The sequence below is a fragment of the Sorex araneus genome, chromosome X (assembly GCF_027595985.1).
Source record: "Sorex araneus isolate mSorAra2 chromosome X, mSorAra2.pri, whole genome shotgun sequence".
Classification (NCBI taxonomy): domain Eukaryota; kingdom Metazoa; phylum Chordata; class Mammalia; order Eulipotyphla; family Soricidae; genus Sorex; species Sorex araneus.
In genome coordinates, this window is record NC_073313.1 from 131888331 (window position 1) to 131913685 (window position 25355).

The following is a 25355-nucleotide window of genomic DNA, read 5'->3' on the forward strand; positions in this document are numbered from 1 at the left end:
ATTTCAAGAGATCTTACTGATGAAAAAAGCATTATATGCGGGTCAAAGGGCCAAGAGACAGTATGCAGATTACCCCAGTTCAATCCCTGGCCCATATATGGTCCTCTGAGTACTATCAGGATCGACCCCTGAGCACACAATCAGTGTCAGGGTAAGTTCTGAGCATCACCAGGTGTTGCCTCAAACCAAAACAAATGATGAAATCCAGATACACAAATATCTATCTGGAGAAAGAGAAGAGACAGAGACAGAAACAGACAGAGAGAGATAGAGACAGAAAGGAAAATAGGCTTAAAAGGGCTGAGTGCATGTTGTTTGTATTTAGACCAAAGCTGGTGGAATATTCAGAGCTTATTCTTGGCTGTGCTCTCAGGGATCACTCCTGGCAAGCTAGGGGGACCAGATAGGGAGGTGAGTATATAACCTGGATCTGCCTCTTGAAAGACAAGTGATCGCCACTGTACTGTCACTGAGTGCGTTCTCTGAATGTCGGAGGCCAGATTCGATTCCCAGTACCACCGGTACTGAGCAAAAGAAAACTCCCCAACGTATGAAAGACAACTCATTTTGAAAAACAGATACTATTTTGGTATAAAAATACTAAAAAGTCACTGGGGATAGCACAGCATGTAGGGCATTTGCCTTGCATGCGGCTGACCTGGGTTCAATCCTCGGCACCCAATACAGTCCCCCAAGCACCGCCAGGAGAAATGCCTGAGTGCGGAGCCAGGAGTAACCCCTGAGAAAAGCTGCGTATGACCCAAAAAGCAAAAAATAAAAAAGCCACTGGGTATGTTTTCTGTTAGATAATCTGTTTAGATTAAACTTCTAAAATTGAAAATAGGTTTGAATTTATGTTTTTTCATTTACTCATACTGTGAAGTTCTGACTACAGAAGAAACATAGAATAAATGTGGCAAAAATGTGATCCAGAAACATTAGTCTAACTTTACTATAGAATTCTGCCATCAGCTAGACCTAAATTCAGTCTACCACCATCTACAATGCTCCTTTACTGACTGATTAGTAAAAAATATAAGAGAAATACAAATTAATTGTCATTATAAATCAGCATCTGCATATGTCATTTTTACACTATCCATCAAATTAACTCTATCCATCACTATATACATGACCCTTCCTTTCCTTGATTTACCTTCCCCCAGTTTCTCCCTTACCTTCTGGTAAGCACTAAGATCTTTTGTCTTAAGATCTAAAGTTCTTTTTTTGGCTTTTTGGGTCACACCCAGCAATTCTCAGTGGTTACTCCTGGCTCTGCACTCAGGAATTACTCCTGGTGGTGCCAGGGATCAAACACAGGTCGGCTGCATATAAGGAAAACATTTGGCCCTACCTGATGTACTAATACTCTAGCCCCAAGATCTAAAGATTCACTTAAGTTCTTTAGAATGTTTTCCTTATGCATCACACAAATGAAATAAAATGTTTTTCTATCTCTAACTTGTTTCACTAAGCATAAGCCTCTCTAGGTTCACCATGTTGTTGCAAATGACATGGTTTCATTTTTTAATAGCCGAGGATTATATATACATCTTTTTTATTCAGCCATATACCAATGGGCAGAAATTATTTCATTTAATGTTTTTCCTCTCCAACAAAAGTCTCTTAACTCATTCATTTTAACATATTTAGCTTTGGTATATTTATGCCATGGACTGAAATTCAGCTTCCTATGGCTTCTAGGGAAGGAAATATGAGGAGTAGAGATCAGAGTGTAGTCAGGTAAATAATGTTGTCAAAGAAATACTCTGAAGTGGGTCTTTTATCTCTCTAAGACAAAACAATGTAATAGTTGTCTCAGCATTACAATAAGTCATAAACTGCATTTCTACATTTAGATGGAAAGAAAATAGGTAGAGATGAAAAATATGCCTTCATAAGAATAACAAGAAAGTCATTTTTTTTGCAACCTGTGGTACTGTTCCAAAAATCTGTAATTGGCTGGCTACTATTTGAAAACCATTAATACCTTAAGTAAAGAAATGGTATCCTGGCTTGGAGGAATACTTATTCAACCAATCCTTAGTGGACAGAAAATAAACAGCACTTCCAATGCTAACTCCAGAGGACATACAGTGCCCACTGCCATATGGAATGGATATTCGTAGAAAAGTTGGATTAAAGTTCAAATTAGTAGTCAAATATTAGTGGAGTGATCTTTTCAATTAACTTCCCTAAAGCATTTTGCCTTTCCATAACTTGGATAATACATTTCTACTTCAGAGGTGAGGTATGGGAATTAAAGAAGAAACAACATATTCAATAACACGCACAAAGCAGACTCTTCAATAATTGTGTAAGGATCTTTGGGCTCCATTGAATCAGAAATCATATTACATATTACTATAGTATATTATAGTAACTATATTACTGACATCTGTATTGCTATAGATAGTATTTCATAGCTGCCAAACTGAAAAGTCTGTGTTTAGGTTCAAAAAACTCTTCCCTTTTAAGTATAGTAAACATGTCAGACTTAGTTTATTGACTGTTCTTAATATAGTTTTGTTAGTTCATCTGAATTTTTTTACTTGTTTTATATGATAGCTACTGATAAGTGACTACAGTGTCCTTTTTTTTCTTACTGATATCATCATCTTGTGAAGAATCTTTAACAGCCATGTAAACCATCTTCTCCCGCTGCATTCGGTTCTGATCAAGCACTCCTGTTACAGAATGTCCATTAGTGTACTCACTCTCTGTCACAATTTCTGTTCCACCTTAAAAATTAAAATATGTATTAAAACAGAGAAATACCAAGCAATAACCTACCAATTTAACTGAGACTATATAAAAATAATTTTCTTTAAAAATGTTCACCGAAAAATAGTCCGGTATGTATGTATATAATTGTCAAAAAAATTCATACACATATTATTTTATATTTTCAGTCATCGCTGAGAAATATCAAACATTAACACTTAGATGCCAAACATCATATAACGTTTTAAACACGTATTTAACCACTTAGTTGTCACAATATTCCTATTACTTATAATCATTATGACTCTTCTATAGATATGGAAAATGAGGTACAAAGAACAAAGTAAGGGCCTGAGAGATAGCACAGAAGCTAAGGTGCTTTTGGAGCTGGAGTGATAGCACAACTGGTTGGGCGTTTGCCTTACATGCGGCAGACCTGGGTTCGATTCCCAGCATCCCATATGGTCTCCTGAGCACCGGCAGGAGTGGTTCCTGAGTGCAGAACCAGGAGTAAACCCTGTGCATTGCCAGGTGTGACAAAAAAAAAAGCATTATCATTTCCTATTCTACACGAAATAATCTCGTCATTTAAAGAAATTTCAAATGTATTATACACATCCTAAAAGAATCAAAGAATGACATATACTGTATTCCTGCTTTGTATGGAAAGATACATAAAATATGCACTTTAAACACTCATTCCCAAAGACAGCTATTGGAAATCTATATTTCAATGACAATTTTAAAATAATCAACAGAAAATGTAAGTTGTTTTTCTTTTTCTTAACTATCATAACAATATATATTAGCCTCTGTACCTATTTCAACATCATCTTCAGCCTCAGCTTTGAATATATACACTTTTATTACTTCTGAACCAAATCCATCTTCTTTAACATCTTCTTGTGAAACATCATTGCCCATTTTTAATGGTGTATTTCCCATATGCTCTAATTTTTCACCAACATCATCCACTGTAAAATACAGAGAAGACTATCAATCAAAAGGTACCTCAGACATTTAGCCAGTGTTAAGCATAAGTCAATGTGCAATTCTATGTTAACCACCTACCCACTACATTCACTTAGTGAGCTATGTGCAACCAATATAAGTTGCATTTTTTATGAAAAAGTTTAAAAATTAGACATATACTACATATTCACAACAATAGAAAAACCTATTTCAGGCTTTAATTTATATGTACAAAATTAGAAGCACACATATTCAATTAAAATAATTTGTAAAGGAAAAATAATCTCTGATCAACTAAATAACAGAATAAACAAAAAGCATAGCACTCACAAAATAAGCTCACATAAACAGTCATTCTTAAGTAACAGTGTTTATAAAACCAATTAACATATTAAATCTAGAACTGAAAAAAAGATGAGAGCAAAACACCTGTATGATACTATATAAAGGGTTTTTCAAAAATCATTATAAAAATACAATACTAGTGGTTCCATATAGATAGTACAGAGATTAAGCTTTTGCCTTCCATTCGGTCAACCTGGGTTCAATCCCTGGCATCACATCTCTCAGAGCACTGCCCAGAGTGATCCCTGAGCATAGTGCCAGAAATAAGCCCTGAGCACAGTGATGTGTGGCTCAAACATTTCCAAATTTTTTTCATTTAAAAATTATAGTAGCAAAAAATTAATATTGGTTGAGAGGACAAAAAATAACTTTAAACCAGAAATCTTCTATATTACATTAAATGATGCATGGTTTACTTCAAAATATATATACTTCAATATATATATATACTTTAATTTAATTGTTATAGTTACTAAAAACAATATTGTCATAAGAATACATTGCACAAACTCTTTTAAGCATAAAAATTAAATATTATACCCCCATAAATATTATGTGTCTATCATTTTTCATTTCCTAACTTGTCCTTTTAAAAATATAAATGTAATCTAAGTAAAAATCCTGTCCCTCTCTATATATAGGTCCTAGAATTATATGTAAAACCTAAAAACCTAAAGCCTCTTAACTGCATCTAAACATTTCTGGAACTACTAAAACTGAGTAAGATGACCATACAAAGAACTCTGCTGAAAAGATAGCTAGTACAGCAAGTAAGGTGCTTGCCTTGCATGCCATGCATGATTGTGGTTGACCTGGGTTTGATCAATGGCACCCCATGAGGTCCACTGAGTACCATCAGGACTTGCTGGATGTGGCACCATAACAAACACAAATGGAAAGTGATGAACTCATTGCGCTTTTTTCTTCACTTGATTTAAACACCGCGGTTTACAAAGTTGTTCATGATGATTTGTTACAGGCATTCAATATTCCAATACCAATTGCACCACCTTTTAAAAATCAAATTTCAAGAGTATCTAAATAGATCAATTTCTAAACTTTTACTACCTCGGTTTAAAATTTGATATATACATCTTCAAAGTATTTTGGGGCTTTAAAAATAGTTGTAAAAAAGAAATTCAGAAATATTCTACAGTGCAAAGCTATTTTAACTTGGTGATTTAACATGGATACTTCCATACTGTTTAAGAGTTACTTTCAATGAGAGAAAAGTATATAAATGATCAAAATAGATTTTTCCCTTGCATTAAAGTCCAAATTCTATTCATTTTGCTAAATATTTTCTTGAAAATAAGACAAATTACAATGAAAGATAAAAAGACAATGAAGTATCTGGTATTAGTAAATAGTTTATCTCCAAATAAAACATAAAACATAAAACAATATCATTAAAAATTAGGCAACTTAAGTCTAGCAAAATGTACTTAATCATTATTGCAAGTAAATCTAAACATATAAAATTATCAATTTAATAGTTGGATTATTATAGTAAAACTATAAAATTATCGAAATAAGACTATTTGACAAATACAGCCTCATTATAATTTAATAGTTTGGACTGACTGACTGACTGATTTTCTTCTTTGTTAAGACTAAAATAGAAATTTAAAGGCCAGAGGATATCCAATACTGAAGTCTCAGTCTTGTTACTCAATCTGAATGATAATATAGCATATAACATTCCTTTTAAAATCTAAATGGTATTTTACTGTACTCTTTTTATGTTATATTTACCAAAATTATTTGATGTATATGCCATCAGTTTAAATAGATATACCACAGAGATGGAATCAGATAGTATTTAAAAGTACCATGTATTATAATACCAATAAAACCCCCAAAAATGTAACATTTAAATCATAAAGTTGTCCAATAACAGCTACACATACAAAAGAGATCTGTAAACAATTCTCTGTATAAACACTTGTACATGAATATTCATAACATTAATCATACTGGCTAAAAGTTAAAACACGGAGTCAGAGTGATAGTACAGAAAGTAGGGCATTTTCCTTGCATGTGGTCAACCAGGCTCAATCCCCAGCATCTCATATGGTACCCCAAGCATCACCATGAGTAATTCCTTAATGCAGAACAAGAAGTAAACCCTGAGTATCGCCAGGTGTGGCCTCAAAACAAACAAGCAAACAAATATGTTTAAGCAACCCAGATATCAAATTGAATTGATGTTAAAACAGATATGAAATATCACTCAAGATAAAGGACAAAAGCAGTATATATAATGTTTTCTAGGTGAACCTTGCAAAAATAGTAAGTGGAGTTATTTCATGGATGAAAAGTTCATGCTATGCCAATAAACTAATGTTAATACACTTCAAGCAAAGGGCAGATAGGGGCTGGGTACAGCAGGTAGGGCACTCGCCCTGACACAGTCAATCCAGATTTGATCCTTGGCATCCATGAGTCCCACCAGGAGTGATTCCTCAGCACAGAGTCAGGAGTAAGCCCTGAGCACCAGGTGTGACACAAACAAATAAAAAGTGTATACACTAAGGTAGCAGATGGCGTTACACAAAAAATGGTGGCATTTCTGTATTCAGATTATGTCACTGTCACTGTCATCAATTTACTCGAGCGGGCACCAGTAATGTCTCCATTGTGAGACTTGTTGTTACTGTTTTTGGCATATCAAATATACCATGGGTAGCTTGCCAGGCTCTGCCATGTGGGCAAGATACTCTTGGTAGCTTGCCAGGCTCTCTGAGAGAGGCAGAGGAATCGAACATGGGTTGGCCCCATGAAAGGCCTTACCCACTGGGCTATCACTCCAGCCCCATCAGCTAATGAACTACAAGAAAAAGACATTGAGCAATTTCTTTCAAAATATTGCCCCCGATCTTCAAATACCTAGAAATCAACTTAACAAAGGATGTGGATGACCTGTGTAGTACAAACTATAAATCACTGCTAAAAGAAATAGGACACCATGAAACTGAAGTAACTGAAGTATATTCCCCATTGAAGGAATGTTAGACTCAACATTGTCAAAATTATCTACCTATCCAAAGCATTATACAGACACAATGCATATATCCACAAAAATCCCAATGACATTCTTCAAAAATTTGGAAAAAAACTACAATATGCGTGGAAACATAAAATTCCCCGAATAGCCAAAAAGTTCTGAGAAAAAAAGAAATTCAGACGTATTGCATTTCCCAAGTTTGAATTGTACTACAAAGCTATAATAATCAAAACTTTAAGAACAAAGATAAACCCACAGACTGAAAAATGAAACGGAATTGAGAGTACTGAAACACCAGATTTATGGGGAAGCAATCTATAATAAAGAATCAAAGTCCATGGCGTGGAGCAAAGAAAGTCTCTTTGAAAAGTGGTAATGGGAAAACTGGATGGTAACATGGAAAAAATGAAATGGGAATAATATATCACACCATTCACTAAAAAATTCAAAGTGGACTAAAGACCTAGAGATTAGACTAGAATCCATAAAAATATATTCAGAAAAAAACAGGCAGAACTCTCTAGAAAATGGACCTCAGAAATGTCTTGAACAAGCTGACCAGAGAGGCAAAGACAACAAAACCAAAAATAAACAATAGGACATCAAATTAAAAACTTCTGATCGGCAAGAGAAAAGAAGCAAGCTGAAATAAAGTCACTCTACTAAATGGGAACAAATGCCTGCAATATTACATCAGGTAAAATGCCAATATCCATTCATAAAGCAACAACAAAAATCAAACAAGACTGTTCAAAAATGGTAAAATGAGGTGAACAGACACTTCTCCAAATTAGATATATAGATGAACAATAGATTTACGAAAAATTGCTTATTGACACTTTATAATTAGGGATCTACATATTGTAACAACGAGGAGTTTTCATCTCACACCAGTGAGAATGGCATGTCTGGAAAGAGTGTTGACAGGGTAATAGTGAGAAAGGAACCCTCATTCACTATTGGTGGGATTGTTTTTCGGTGCAACCAATACAGAAGCAATAAATGGGGAGCTCTTTAAAAAATAATATTGGAAGTCCTAATTGATCCAGTGGTATTACTGTTGCTATCAACCACCACCACAGCACAAAAAATTATTAATCCGGAAGGAAATATAAACACCAATGTTTACTGCAGCACTTAGAACAATAGTCAAGATGTGGAAACAACCCAAACGCTCAAATACTGATGAATGAATCAAGTTGTGGTAAATACAGGCAAGGTAAAATGTGCATCTACAAGAAGTGACAATTGCTACAATTTTCTGAGACATGGATAAAACTAAAGGGTATTATGCTGGGTGAAGTCAGTCCGAATAAGGGGATAAATACAGGATTATCACTCTTATATGTAGAATTTAAAGTTTCACCTTGGGGGGGCAACAAATGGCTAAGGGATGCAAAAATAGATCATGGGTTAACAGAAATGGTGGAGGGTGTTTGAATGGGAGAGCCTTCAGGAACTTGGTGGTGGGAAAACTCTGGTGATGGGTGTGGTGTTGGAATGATGCATGCATGAAACCAAAATAAACACTAATGTAAATCACAGTAACTCAAGAAAGATTTTAATGCCCAATGTGAATGTCAAAGTACATTCTAAGGATTTTGTATTTAATTCTAAGGATTTTGTACTTAAATACAAAAATTTCTCTTCTAGATATCTATCCCCCTAAACACAAGACACCTATAGAGATAGAATGCACACGCTATGATTATGACTGAACTATATACAAAATTAAGACCTGAAGACAGTCTTAAAAGAGTGCAATGACAGGTAAGTGGATAGTGTGGTGTGGTATAGAGGCAAGGTATCTGCACTAGAGCATGACTGAAAGCCAGCACCCAAACTACCGTAAATAAACTTAAAATCTGTCAATAAGACCTGGTGGGGGTAGGGCAGGGTCATGGGTAAAGGGTCATGAGGTAATGGGATTAGAGGTACAACACTGTGTGTATGACTGAGACCCTACTTAAGCAACTTTGGAAATATTACTCTAGATAAAAATATTTTTAAAGGTGTGATATAGGTACACAAGGGAATACTAGTCTAATATAAGAAAAACTACAAATACTGAGAGGCTATCACTTTTGGTCCTTTATCTACTTTCAGCACGCATCTCCCACCCAGAACCATTTCTCCAACCATTATTGACTTAGTGATCCCTTCTCTATTCCAGCTGACTTCTCCCACAGCTTATGATGCAGGCTACCAACCATGGAGCAATATTCCTGTCCCTGTCTCTACTGTCCGTAGGTGTCAGTCTCATATTATGTTATTTTATATTTCAGAAATGACTGCAATCATTCTCTGTCTGTCCCTCTCTTTATGACTGAGAGAGTATGGGGGAAATTGTCTGCCTTAGAGGCAGAGGGAAGGATGAGATGCAGTTGCCGGGGCTTTGTGTGGGTGGGCATTGGTGCACCCACATCAGACATCTCCCCAGAGGTCTCAGCCAGGAATGTGTGTCTGAGAAATCATTGTAGCTAGTTTATCTCTTTTGAGATTTATTTATGAGTCTCTGGAACAAGGCTTACTTGAGCTTATTTGGCAGCAGTGGTGGTAGTTTGTGGGCGTGGCTGCCGGTTCCTCTGGAAGTATGGGACAACCTCACACCCCAGAGCCACAACCTCACACCCCAGAGCCACTTCCATGCTTCAGACCAGACCCCTCTACCTTAGGACTAAATGCCACAGTGAACCTAATCTGCCAAAAATTCCAGGCACATGGATCTTGGTGCTAAAAACTCCAGGCCTTCTTGGAGTCAAGGTAGGTGACTTCTCCCACAACTCTCCGGACTTCCAGAAAACACAGCAGCCATGCCCAGTTAAAAATTTAATTGCCCACCTAGATATTCTGGATTTTCTGGAGCTGGTGATTGTATTTGCAGCAGCCGCACAACACGTCCAAATTCTACAACACCAACATCCCCGTAGTAGCATACCAGATTGGATGGGATGCAAAACATAAGTCAACCAATATGAACTAACAAAAACATTATTAACACAGAAGGCTTAACTTGCAACAAAAAAAGCTTAGTAAAATCCCAGAAAAGGACATAATGTTCCCATCATGAAACAATTTTCGCATTTTCACAATTTTCCCCTATGGAAATATTTTTAATCATTTTGTATCATTCTGTTGGCCATTCCATGGTAATAAGCAATATAAAATAAATTACTGTGTGTCTGCTCAGCGCAGGCTTGAGGAGTGTTTGGGAAAATGGAGACAGTGGAGGAAGGAAGTGGTAGTTGGAATGGGTTGAATGTTGAATGCCAGTAACAACAAATCATGAACAACTTTGTGAACCACGGTGTTTAAATAAAGTTTGGGAAAAAAGAAATGTAGAGACAAAATAATTTCAATGTATTATCTTGGTTTACTATTTATGTGACCTCCCTCCTCTGATGAAGCTTGTCATAAAGGAAATAATCACCCCTAAATGTCTTAGAGACATTAGGTACTTCTAAAAGAATAGTACACCTACTATATTTTATATATACAGAGGTATATTAATGTTACCTAGCACCAATGAGATCACTTTAGCTTAGTATATGATTATACTGAGCTTAAATATATGCTAAACATATGATTATATGCTAAGCTAAAGTATCTGAGAATCCTGGTCTGAAAATAGAAATAAAACTGTAATAGAAAAGATGTACTGAAATTAGGTATTCACTATCACTGATTATTATTAGCTACTGACAAAGTTTCTTAGCATGAATATCTAAGACTTTAGAAACAAGAAAAAGGTCTGGTTTAGTTCCTCAATTTATGACTTTGATATTTCAAAAATCTCTATCTTAAGGAAAAAAAGAGAAAGGGACTTTTATAATTAATGTTGTCATTATTAAAGGCAATTTATTCTCTAACTACTGGAAGATTCAATAACCAAAAACCAAGTATTAAAAATGAAGATAAAGAAATAAAGAGCAGAATTAAATAAAATAGAATAAAATAAAAATGAAAATTATAATCAAGTATAACTGGTCACAATTTGTGTTTAATAACTATTACAAAAAATGGTCAAGGATATGAATGATGAGAAAACTAGTGATAAAAATCTACTTAATTTTTGGTATACTCCATTATATAAATTGCTTCTATCACAAAAAAATGCTTAATTTCACAGGAGAAATAACTATTGTTGTTTCTATACTATTAAGAAGTTAATTAATTTTCAATCTAAATTCTCCCTAAAATGATTCTACAGCCATTCTACATTATTTAAGCATACAAGGTCTTTCAATTTTCAGTCCAATTGCATTGTTTGAAAGATTATAAGATTACCAGAGTAGTTCTTTCATTTAACACATTAATAATCTTTGAAATTAGAGAAAATAATTTTTAAAATATTTTACACAGCTAAATCAAAGTATATGCTAATTTTAAAATATTTATAGTATTTATGATATCTAAATTTTAGATGATTTTATACCAGAGTTTATTTTGACAAATATGGCTTTAAAGACACATTGAATATATTTTGCTACAGAAAGACCATCAAATTTGGTCATACTATTTATATAACCAGAACCAGAGTTTTTTTCTTAATGTCATATTAAAAATTAATTGTGGAGTTTCTATTAATCCATATCAATTTACAGAGAATATTTAAAAAAAGACTAGTCAGTTCATTAAAAAACAATGTAAATATTCACTTTCAAAAGTACATTTTAAAAAACAGTTCATAATAATACTTAGAAAATAAGTAACTATATATTTTTTAGTTTGTTTATTTGGCATGGGGACCAGGCCAAAAATTTTAAAGAAGGTGGTGGGATCTTAACCCTTATACTATCTGTCTGGTTCCTGTTTTAAGTTTCTAATTAACTGATTGATATGTAGCATACATTTTATGCACACATATGCACATTCTCTTCAGAAATACACTTCCAATTAACCATATTTTTTATCTTAAAAAGAAAACAAGAGTTTTCTGGGAGAACTAGTATAGCATTCAAGGCGCAAGCCTTCCATTAGGCCAATCTTTGTAAACACGTGGTACCCTAAGCACAGCTGGGTGTTGCTATGTCCCTGGAAGACCCAAATACTCTCCAGAAGCACCGGCTCCAAGGAGCACCACATCCTTGGGCATTTTCATTGAACCAGCTGGCCAAGAATCTTGGTGGTTGAAAATCAATTTACTTTAAAATATTTAACTTAAAATAGAATTATATATTACTTAACATAATATGCTTAAATTCCTGAGTAAAACTGGACTGACAATTTCAGTCTCTGCCATATTAAGAACTGGTGAAGAGACATTGACAGTGGTGGTGGGATTGGTACTGGAATATTGTATTTTTGAAAGTCAACTGTGTTTAACACTGTAAACCATGATGCCTTAATAGAAAAAAAATTGAAAAGAAGTTCAAGCATGAATTTCCCATTCTGAAAAAAAATATATATATATATACATACCATAAAAATTGTCAGTAATCCTTACTGAATCTTCCAAATTCATATTTCTTCTAAGATATCAATAAATTTCATTTTTGCTTCATTTTTGGTATGGATTTTAATTAAAACCATGATAAATTACAAAAAGCATCTCAAACAATACAACTTTGAAAACAAAGTTTTCAAAAAAATTTCCCCCCAAAGACTCACTGAAAAAATGTATCATTCCTGAAAACCTTTCTAAATTATATATGTACAATCTCCAAAATAATTATAGAATTTTTGTTTCACTTACAGGATATCATCAAGTAATCTTCCGAAGTGCTTTTGACATCATCGTCATCCTCATCTTCCTCATCATCATCCTCATCATCTTCATCATCATCCTCATCATCAAAATCTTCATCATCTTCCGTTTTAATTGTAACTGTAGAACCAGGAACACCATCAGTTGCCTGAATCATAGTTTCTGTATCTGAATTTGTTACAAGAACCTCCTCTGACACGACTGTGGGAGAGTCAACTCCAGAAACACAATCTTGGACCACATGTTCTAAGTGTCCATCAGGACCTGTAACAAGGTCAGCCACAAAAACCTGTTCAGGTACTCTAACGGTTTCTGTTATTAATTCGGAAGTCAAAATGTGATCACCATCAGTTTCCTCTAAATCTTCTTCAATGGCAACATCAGCTTCAAGTACAGCTTCAGGTACAATCACACCTTCTGTTACTATGTCAGTCTCAGTGATGATATCAGGCCCATGTACAACTTCAGCTGCTAAGCCAGGATCTAGAGTTATCCCATCATCTGTGACTACATCAGAAACTAACACAGCCTCAGGAACTGAAACAACAATATGGTCTCCATCGATATGCGCAGTACCAGCCATTCCAGCCACTACAATAATCAAAAAAGTAAAGTTATTTTCTTAATTCAAAGTACTGGTTTTAACATGTCAAATTTCAAAATATTTGTATACATTCAATAGTTCTGTACAAATGAATCATTTTATGAAATCACTGACAACTTAACTTCAATAACAGTCATCAACTATCAGGAGTTGGGGTGAAGGCAGTAATGGGAACATCTAAAATAAACCCTAAGATAATGTTTTCAAATAAGTATAAAAATGCAAGAAATGTTACTATATACCAATTTGTACAATAAAATTTATTTAAACAATAACACTACAGATCGGTAAAGATACAGAGAACCTTAATCTCATGTTTGTGTTGGGAAGGAAATAATGGTAACTTTTATTTTCGAAAATTGTTTGGCCAATTTCTTGTAATAAGAGGTATTTTTGATAAAACTCATCAATCATATTTGGGGATAACTTTCTCAAAAATATTAAAATGTGAGTTGGTTTAATAACAAAATATTCATAACAGTTTATAATAGTTATTTCTCCTAAAATTTTTACCAAAAAAATTAAAGAGCCCATATGTCCTTCAGTTGGTGAATATTTGGTTAAACTAACTCTGGCAAAACTACCAGCAATTAAAAATGAACTGGGGCTAGTAAAATAGTACAGATAGTACAGTTGACCTTGCACATGGCCAACCCTGGTTTAATCCCCAGGACCCCATATGGTCCCCTGAGCACCACCAAGAGTCACTACTGAGAATCAGGAATAATCCCTGAGCACAGAGCCAAGAGTTATCTCTGAGCACCACTGCGTGTGCCCAGGAAACAAAAATACGACCTACTGATACATTCAACCGCCTGAATGAATCTTTAAAATTACTTCAAGTAGAAAAAGGTCAAACACCAAAGGGTACTACAAAATATAATAAACTTACAAAATGCAAACAAAATAATTTAATTCAATAGTTTTCAACCACTAGCCACATATCAGTGCTGATCTGCAGGTAAAAAAATCAGTCGAAAATGTACCATTTGTTTTGGCATATATTAAAAAGACTGGAGACAACCAGTGTTGGAGATGTGGTAAGAAAAAAAAAAAAGAACCCTCATTCACTGTTGGTGGGAATGAATGCCATCTAGATCAGCCTCTATGAAAAATAGTATGGAGTCTTCTTTAAAAAACTAAGAATGAAGCTTCCATGTGATCCAGCAATACCACTGGTTGGCATATATCAGAGAACACAAATATGCTAAATTTGAAAAAGGTAAATACACCTGTGTTCATTGTAGTGTTTAGTACAATAGCTATGCTATGGAAGCAACCTAATTATCCAATAACGGATGAAGAAAGAAGCAACAGTATACATCTGTAATGGAATACTATGCAGCAATAAAGAAAGATGAAATCTTGCATTCTCAGTAACTGGGATGAAACTGGAAGGTATCATGTTAAATAAGTCAGAAGGAAGATGAATACTAGATGATCTAACTCATTTTTGGTATATGAAGAAGCCAAATAAAAAACTAGACAGCAATGAATGTCAAATCTGTGGTCCTGGTTTACAAAACTGAAATTGCCGAATTGGTGGGAAGGGAAGGCAAGAAGAGGGAGACCAGAAATATAAAGAGGTAAGAGGGATAGTATAGGCTGTATGGCGCTTGCCTTCCATACAGTCAACCCAGTGGGATCTCCAGCACCTCATATGCCTGTTGAGCACCAGCAGGAGTGATCCCTGAGCATAATACCAGAAATAGGCACTGAGTTCAGCCAAATATGGCCCACACCACCCAGCAAAAAAAAAAAAGAGAAGTAATGTAAAGACATTGGTGGAGGGTTCTGGGCACTTTGTTGGTGTGAGGTCAAATAACTGCAATAACTGTACATACTGTACATCAAGATCATAAATGTTAGCACTATTATAAACATGATAGCTTAACTACAAGAAAAATAAAAACTGTCACTGTTATCCCATTGCTCATCGATTTGCACAAGCAGGCACCAGTAACATCTCCATTGTGAGACTTGCTACTGTGTTAGGCATATCAAATACACCATGGGTAGCTTGCCAGGCTCTAGTGTGCGGGCGAGATACTCTCGGTAGCTTGCTGGGCTCTCCGAGAGGGGCGGAGGAATCAAACCCGCTGGTCTCTCAATACCACAGCAGGTAGGACGTTTGCCTTGCACATGGCCAATCCGGGTTCGATTCCTCCATCCTTCAACAACAAAAACAAATACAAAAATATTTAAAGAGAGGTTAGAGATATAATGCAGTGTGTAAGGCACTTGCTTTGCATGCAACAGACCCAGGTTCTATCCCCAACGCCACATATGTTACCTTAAGCGCCACCAGGAGTAATCCTGTGCACAGGGCAAGAAGTAAGCCCTGAGCAACACCAAGTATGACCAAAAAACAAGCTAAACTTTTAAAGATACTCTTAGAGAAAGGTTGGGATACACCTAGCAATGTTCAGGGTTTTCTCCCAGGAATGCTGGGGGACCATATGGTACCGGGAATTAAACTGGGGTTGACTACATGCAAGGCAAGTACCATAACCTCTGTACTATCTCTATGGCCTAAAATATACTTTTATTTAACATTCTCAAAATGGGCTGGAGTGATAGCACAGTTGAGTAGAGCATTTGCCTTACATGCCACTGACCTGAGTTTGATTCCTCTGCCCCTCTCAGAGAGCCGGCAAGCTAACAAGAGTATCTCGCCTGCATGGCAGAGGCTGGCAAGCTACCTGTAGCACATTCGATATGCAAAAAAAAAAAAAAAAACAGCAACAAGTGTCACAATGGAGATGTTACTGGTGCCCACTAGAGCAAATTGATGAGCAACGAGATGACAGTGACACAGTGACAGTGACTCTCAAAATAGTAATAAGCTGGGAGTATACGTAAATATACAAGTATGGCATATATAGAGTGATGGTACAGTTCAACTTCTGCATAGTGGTGGTACTTACACAAATCTATAAGATACATATTTTAAAAATCCTGATAGCTAAATAAAATGTTTAGTTTGGTTAATACTAATGCACCAATGTTAATTTTGCGGTTTTGATATTACACCATAATTATAGTAAGATGTCACTATTGGTGGATGAAAAATAAGAGTATATGGGATCACATGCATTGTCACTGTCACTGATATCCCAATGCTTGTTCAAGCGCGCACCAGTAACATCTCTCATTGTGAGACTTATTGTTACTGTTTTTGGCATATCCAATATGCACGGGTAGCTTGCCAGGCTCTGCCATGAGGGCTCAATACTCTCAGTAGTTTACTGGGCTCTCCAATAGAGGCAGAGGAATCGAACATAGGTGGGCCCCATGAAAGGCAAATGCCCTACCGCTGTGCTATCGCTCCAGCCCCACATGCATTATTTTTTCCTAATTTTTGTAAGTCTAATTAAAAAGTTAAAAAGAAAATATAAAGGGGTGCTAATATACTAAATGAAGTGACTCAATAAGATATGGCAAGATTAATACATTTTATGTGTTATAAAATGTCCCTGAACATCTTTATCTTTTAAGAATTATTACACTGAAGTTGAATACATTGAATTGGGGGAGTAAATAAGAATGGGAGATGTGTGCCAAAAGTACATAATGGACCAAACATGATGGCCTCTCAGTGTCTGTGTTGCAAGCCATGATGCCCAAAAGTAGAGAGAGAGTATGGGGAATATTGTCTGCCATGGAGGAAGGGGAGGGTATACTGGGGATATTGGGGGTGGGGAATGTGCACTGGTGGAGGCATGGGTGTTTGATCATCGTGTGATTGTAACCCAAACATGAAAGCTTTTAACTATCTCACGGTGTTTCAATAAAATAAAAAAATACTTACTTTAGACAAATTGTTTTGATAATAGCATGCATATAGATTTCACATTTTATAGAGAAAAAGGTAATAACAAAATTTTATACACAGAGAAATTTAACAGAGCCCTTTCCAGTATACATTGCATTTTCTGTATGGTAATGCCTGAAAGAATGTTATTTGCTATGCAATTTTCATTATCATTAACCAATTTATTAAGGAAGCTATTTAACACATTAGGGTAGAGAAAACTGGTACTGTCAATACCCTAGTCAATCAAAACACTAATATTAGAGGGGCTACAGAAGCGACCCAGTGACAAAGCACATGTTGAGGTCCTAGCAAAAACATATGAAGTCCCTTTACCCCGAAATGCTACACTTCAAGATAATCTTCCAAATCTTCTATATCTTACTATTTTAAAACCCTCACATAATTTACCATATTGCTCCCAGATATACAGCTTCTATTTTGAAAATTCGGTAGATGAATGGAATGCAAATAAAATAAATACTTTCTATTCAGCTTTCTATTCACTGGCTATTTTGAAGACAAGGGAGAGGGTACAAACTCAGCATTTAAATGTGACTGGAAAAGTTATCAAGCAAAGCTTAAATGATCAGTCTAAAATTCACAGTACTATAATCCTACACATATAAACAATCTAATAAATTACATTAAGCTCTTTTCACAGGTCAGATATAAATTTGGGAAGTCACACTTAGAGAATTTCTGAAGGTTAGTTTGATTGTTGAGAGCAGAAACAAAAGGTTTAGAAAAACTGATGCTAGTGCTGGCCTGGGTTTAGATTATCTTGGTTGGAAGAATGATACAAGATGGACTGAACAAGTGATGTCCAGTTAACTCAGTCTCTACTCTAGTAGAAACTTACAGGCCAAATTAAATTAAATCCAAATCTCTAAGGAAAACAAGATAACTAATAGTGTGTTTTTTTGGTTTCTTTTCCCAAACACTTTGCTATTATTATTATTGTTGTGATAACATCAGGTCACTTCAGCCTTGATTATGGCACTCTGCACACTGGTTGTGCAAACTTTCTGGTACCACGTTTGTTGTAGTGTTTGCACACTTTGTTGAGTCACCAGGAATCCCAAGTACCAGTACAGCTGGGATCATACTCAAGCACATAGTAGTGCAGGGGATGAACAAGACACAGCCACTAAGATGTCTCTGGGTTCTTCCTACTAAATCAGCTCATATGTTTTCTAAGCATTGTCACTTATTACATAACTACACACGAGCTATATTTGAGAAATGAGTTTGTACTAAGCAACCTGATTTAAGCATCAAAATAATTAGGTAACAGTAACTTTGGGTCAGAGGAATTGTACAGGGGTAGGGCTCTTTGCCTTGCATGCAGCTGAGCCAGGTTTGATCCCAGGCACTTCATACGGTCTCCAGAGCTACCAAAAGTAACCCCTGAGCACAAAGCCAGGAGTAAGCCCTGAATACCACCAGTTGTGCCCAAAACAAAATAAGCAAATAACTTATTCTCATTTAAATATAAAGGAACTATGGTCTTTACAGATAAAATAGGATTGCCCATGACTCCTGCTGAACTTGTTGCTGGACTCCAAACTGCTTTTTTCCTCCATCCTGAGCAAAGATACTATAGCAGGTAGGGTGCTTTCACCTTGCATGTGGCTGAAAAACCCTCTTTATAAAGAGGCTTATTGAGTTAATCAAGTTACTACTGAAAGGAAAATCTGAGCAAGAGTAATTATGCCCATTACAGCCATTTTACTGTATCACTGTCATTCCGTTGATCATCAATTTGCTCGAGCGGGCAGCAGTAAAGTCACCATTGTGAGACTTGTTGTTACTGTTTTTCACATATCAAATACACCACGGTTAGTTTGCCAGGCTCTGCCGTGCAGGCAAGGATACTCTCGGTAGCTTCCCAGGCTCTCCAAGAGGGATGGAGAAATTGAACCTGGGTTGGCCACGTGCAAGGCAAACACCCTGCCTGCTATGCTATTGCTCCAGCCCATCACAGCCATTTAAAATTTAAATTTTAAAGCTTATAGTAAGCAGCATTAAATGACACTGAACATTTTTCTTACTATGTAACAATTGTGAGAAAATATCACTTAAGAAGTATAAAATCAATTCAAAAAAGAGATAACATTAAGAAACACATAATCACTCAAGTTCCCATCTTATTATTTTACCACTTAGTGTACTACACTTGACAAGCTATACTCTATTTTTACAAATATCATTAATTTATGAAGCTTAGAATATATGTCTGGGGCTCCTGGGGATTGATTCAGTAGCAAAAAGTACCTGCCTTCCAAGAGTGAGTCCATGAGTTCAGTCTCCAGACTCTGAAGATCTATTGTCTAGGAGCCTTAGTGACATAACAGAAGGTATGATCTCTGCCATATAAACAGCTATGATCAAGTACAACTTCTCAAACATGCAAACCCAGGAAAGCATGACAACTAACGATGTGTAAGCTCTACAGCTAGCAGTATGACACCATGAAGTGAATACTACAGCAATCTCTGAAAAGTACTTCAACCAGAATGAGTAAGAACACAGCTAAAAGAATGTGACACTTGATGAGCATTTGCGCAAGAATCACAAGCAAAATATGTGATTCCTAGAAGTATGGTATATATACAAACTGTTATGCAGCACCAATAAAGAACAAAACCATGGACTTCGAAACATCATGTACAAAACTGCAACATATCATACTGAGTGAAGTCAGTCAGAAGGAAAGGGATAAAAATCATCTCTCTCATAGGTGGGACAAAGATACACAGTAGCAACAAAGGTCCAAAGGCAACTTAATGGGAAAACTTATCCACACAATTCAATTGAAGGGGGGAGCCTCAAGGAGAGATAAGTGTTAGGGTCCTTGGGAGAGAGAGGATGTACAAAGGTGACGGTGTGGTGTTGGAATTATGTGCATGAGAAACCATTATCAGCAGCACTGCAAAAGAAAAAAACCTCAATCAAAGAAATTTAAAATAAAGTGTGTTATCCTTGTAAAGGACCTAAGTTAGTGTGCAAGTGGCATTACCAGATGTGCAACAGCAAGCAGAAGAACCAAATATGAAAGCACCACAGCCAAATGTGTAGGGACACTGAAGATTGCAACAATAGCAACAGAAGAAAGGAAATATGTGTTTTAATGTAAACAGAATTTAAAGAAAGTATATCTAATTTCTATTATAAATTTAAAATTTGAAAAGTTCAAGGGAAGCATGTGAACTTAGCAAAGTGATTGCTTTCAGAAGAAATCTAAATTATGGGCACTAAATAAATGCCCCTATCAAAAGTACTGATAATTTAAGTTCCCTCTGTGCTTAAATTAGTTTAACACCTTTGCATGTCTTAAAATATCACACACAAAGTGAAAATACTTGAAATTGATCCCAAAATATCAAATGATGAGAATATAGTTCCTGACTTCTAATTGTATCTTCTCGATACACAAAACAATTTAGCTACCATAATGTATATGTCTAAATTTAAACATAAAATTAAAGAATGTTAAAAGAATGCACTTTTTCAAAATCCAGTAACAAAATAACACTAGACAACTGAAACATGAAGAGCTATTAACAAAAAATGTTGTAGTTTTGAATCTTTTCTGGTATAAGTAAAATACTCCATGATATTCATTTTACAAAATGCTTTAATTATGCTATGAAAGTACCAGTTAAAATTATGTAGTAGTTTTCATTTCATTACTTCTAAAAAAAACAGAACATAAAAGAATTTCTTTGATCTGCTGGGAAGTATGTTTATATTACAACAATTGTGTTTCTATATGTGTATGTGTATCTCCCCAATTCCCATGAAAAGTGTTCCAAGAAGTTTATCATGTGAGTGCATGTCTATGCCTTGGCATACCTCCATGACCACTCATATTCCAGTCTAAAGTGCAAATCATTGGCACAAAAGTACTCTAATATACAGAACATGTTTTCACAACTCTGTGAAAATATGTCAATCGAAGAACAGATAAAATGTAGTTTATTCATATAATATAATGTCATTTTACAGTTAAGGGGAATGAAATGCTGGTAGACACTGCAACATGGATAAAAGTTGAAAATGTTAAATACAAACACAAAAGATCACATGTTATGATTGTATTCTCATCAAATGTACAAGATAGGAAGAAATTGCATGCTTGCCTGACTAATTCTGAAGTGACAACTGAGGCGATAATTGTACAATACTGTGACTATACTAAAAATCATAAAATTATATACTTTAAAATTGGGAAATTGTGTAGTATATGAATTAAATATCAATATAAAATGCATATGAAAATGAACATAAAATGCAGAAAAGATAGTTCAAAGGGCTGGAGCACATGCAGAAAGACCAGACTCAATCCATAGTACCATATGGTGGCCCTCCAAAAAGACCCCAAAATATATTTGAGTATACATGTTTGCATTTCCCAGCAACCAAAAGGAAATGAAGTATGAAGTATAAAAAAGAATAAACTTTTGTTTTGCTTTGTCATTTACTGAAAGTCAGCATGGAGTGTCACTTTTAAAAAGTTATGTGCCTCGCCCTCGGCCCAGATAAGATCCCGAGCTACTGCTCGGGAAATAGACCCTCTGATCCTAAAGACTATGATCCAAGAGGTCTTCTAACCCATTTTGGCACCCAGAGCGCCTTCTTACAGACATGCAACTAGACTGTGAGCTGAACTAAAACATCAGAAATCCAAAAACACGCGGCCGCTGTTGCGGCTGCACGAGCTCATAAAATCTTCATTCTCACCAATGAAAAGAAATTATTAAATGATGCCTTTTCAGCAGGCCTGATTGTTGGGGGGAAATTCCAAACAATAATAGTGAGTTCTCTATTGAAATATTGAATGTATTCAAAGTATAGAGAATAAAATGAAGATCATTAGCTACTTAGGTGGGGGCTGGGTGGGAGGGGGTATATCGGGGTTCTTGGTGGTGGAACATGTGCACTGGTGAAGGGATGAGGTTTCAATCATTATATGACTGAGACCTTATACCTGAAAGCTTTGCATTTTTTTCACAGTGATTCAATATAATAAAATAAATAAATAAATAAATAAATAAATAAATAATACAAAGTTATGTGCCTAACTGCTTCATCCAAGTGGGAGGCCACAGGGTGGGAATTCAGATGACATTTCAAATCCCAGATGCTTTTCTCTTCCTACTTCCATTTCAATGTTGGGAAGCTGAACAAAGACTTAAAAAAAATGTAAAGGTTTCTGTTACCTCTGGACTGGAGCAATAACACAGCAGGTAGGGCATTTGCCTTGCACACAGCCAACCCGGGTTCGATTCCTCCATCCCTCTCGGGAGAGCCTGGCAAGGTACTGAGAGCATCCCACTTGCACGGCAGAGCCTGGCAAGTTACCCGTGGCATATTCAATATGCCAAAAACAGTAAGAACAAGTCTCACAATGGAGACATTACTGGTACCCGCTCAAGCAAATAAATGAGCAATGGGGTGATAGTGACAGTTCATAGTAATTTATTACACTTAATATTCCAACACCAGTCCCACCACTATTATACCTACCCACCACAATATTTCAAATGTTTTCACCCTGTCCCCCAAACCCTGCCCCCAAAGCAGGACCTAAAAAATTTATTTTGCATTGCTTGTTATGAATAATCTGCTAAAAATGATCCAAAAACTTTAAAGTGTGTGAAGATTGATTTTTATCTCCCCCTAGAGTCAGTAAGCCCTGTATAAGAGATTACCAACATATCAAATGTCACAAGGCCACAAATGCAGCTGCGTGCTCCAGGAATTCTAAACTTTTACATACAGATATTAGCTTTTATAAAGACTTTTCTTTCTTTCTATTCTCAATAACAACAATTACAGTCTGCTTTCATTTGTTTTGTATTATACCTTATCCTGATACAATAAATACATTATGTAGCCAAAAAAAAATAAACTTCAAGACATTAAGGAAGAACAATGGAAAGGAGAAAGGAACATAAATTATTTGCCAAAACTAAAGTTATTTTTTTCATCCTTTGAAAGGAATGTTTTCTCATCAACTGGCATTTTTTTCAGTAGTGAAGAGGATTCTGTCACTTCACCAAATGCTACAGGGTAGGTAATATTTTATAATTAAATGAAGAATATACTGCATTACTTTTATTTTAAAATATCTTTCATTTTTGGGAAATACAACTGTTTATTGGAAAGTAGAAGGGAAAGGAAAAGAAACTCCCCAGCAGAGAGTGGGGAGTGGGAATTAGTATAGAATTAAGTTCTCAATATCTTATTTTAAAATTAAAGTAGTTGACATTCAGGCCAAACTCTATTTATCATACTGAAGTTCAAGTATGCCAGTAATCTGAAATCAATGGCTAGCAAAATATTTACAAGGTCACCTGAAATCTATATTAGTCTCCTGCATTCTAAAATTTCTGTAGTTCATTCTAACCAGAATGATTTCCAAATCATCCATAACTAACATGACTTCACTTCTCTTAGCTGAACAAATACATGAATATTTCTACCTCATCAGTTACAGGGTCATCTTGATCTCCAGTACACTCAATCTTGATGTACAAATTGTACTTTAATTCATCAGATAGAAATGCCAAGATATCATATCACTGAAAAGGACCCTCAAATGTTATGTAACCCAACCAATTCATTAAAATGAATTCAGCTCTTTGCTAATATAAACATAGAGTTAACAAAACTAACAAAACTAGAATCATTTTTTACTCAGTACTCTGGATTTTTAAAAGGGGCAGAAAATAACATATTCAAAGTTATCGGAAATCACTAACAGGATTTTATTAAACAAAATATCAGTAGTTGTAGCCCCAACCCCTAAGTTTAGATTTGATATTCAGTAATATCTCATTTTTTGTTTATTTTTTCTCTTTATCATTTGGCTCTTTGCTCTCACTCTGATTCTTTCCTCTTATACTTCAGATATCTATATCATTTAAACTGATACTGTGCAAATTGGCATTTTGTTGATTTTCAATATTATCTTCATATTTTAATCAAAGAAACTATTACAAGAATATAAAAGTTGAAAGTTTTTTTACAATAAAAGAAAACATCATCTATTAGTAATAACTCTTTCAGAATGCAACATAAGAATATAATTAATCACCAAGAGCATGATTTTTACCTATATCACCATTTAACAGGAAAATTCTTTGAAAAGAAGAAAATACTTCCTTTGTTCGCATTATCAATAATATAACCTAAACTTTATTTTACAAAGTCACTTTTATGTATTTCCTGTGAAATACTGATGCAATTATTTATGCAAATTGACTTTTGTTGTTTTTCAGACCATACCAGGTGATGCTCAGGGGTTACTACTGGCTCTATTGTCAGGAATTATTCTTGGCAGTGCTCAGGGGACCATATGAGATTGAACTCAGCCACATGCAGGGCAAACAGAATTATAAATAATAGCACTATATTCTGCTTCCTTAACTTCAATTTGTCCACAAAAATTAGATTAATTTCAAGATACATAAATTTACCTTATAAATGTAAGCCCTACCTATGTATTTTCCTAGAAAATATTTTATTTTCACTGTAATTCTTGTTCCTCAATAGTTTTGATGTTTGGGTATATTCTGACATTTAAAAAATACAACAAAGAAAAAGCTTTACCAAAATCCTGCATAATCATGGTATGAGCCATTCTAGAATCTGATGTATGCAATCCAAGACTTCCACCACCTGAATCCATACTTAGCAAAGATTATTCACAAATATCTGCAAAAAAAGAGTTTTTAAGTAGGTTAAATATATTTAGGACAAAATCAGTTGCTTTCGGGAAAAAATGTCTTTCAAACAAGTGCACAAATACAAAGGAAAAAAAACAAAAGCTTTGATTAGATGCTTGATGTGACAACCATAAAGAAAGAGCCAAATAGAGAAAAAACCTAAGATAATGGAGAATAAGAAACAGTAAGGGAAATGAGCAATTGGAGAGGTGATGGGAAAACAGTAAAAATGGTAGCACTGAAGTTCATTAAAATATAATAGTAAAAAAGAATAATATGGCACTAGACGATAGTTAATATGTTATACGTTACTGTATGCTTCAGGTGTCTAGTATCAGAGAATTTCATTCAGTGACTCTCATCCATTTCTTCTAGACCCAAATGAGCCCTTCAAAAAAGTTCTGCAAATGAAGATGTGTTTCACTTCTCTCCTGAGGTTCTACTTA

The 25355-nt window shown here is 35.2% G+C and overlaps 1 protein-coding gene across 7 annotated transcripts in view; it reads right to left on the reverse strand.

Moving 5' to 3' along the window:
• ZNF711 (zinc finger protein 711) overlaps positions 1–25355 on the reverse strand; it is a 37174-nt gene that overhangs the window by 8209 nt on the left and 3610 nt on the right. For 5 of the 7 annotated variants that reach the window (XM_055122333.1, XM_055122335.1, XM_055122336.1 and 2 more), the window contains exons 3-6: positions 24794–24898; positions 12744–13346; positions 3543–3698; positions 2607–2741 (exon numbers count right to left, since the gene is read on the reverse strand). In XM_055122333.1, the coding sequence (XP_054978308.1) occupies positions 2607–2741; positions 3543–3698; positions 12744–13346; positions 24794–24872 (973 nt within the window). In that variant the 5' untranslated portion in view covers positions 24873–24898. The remainder of the gene's footprint in view (positions 1–2606; positions 2742–3542; positions 3699–12743; positions 13347–24793; positions 24899–25355) is intronic. The other 2 variants (XM_055122339.1, XM_055122338.1) reach the window with 2 other exon arrangements.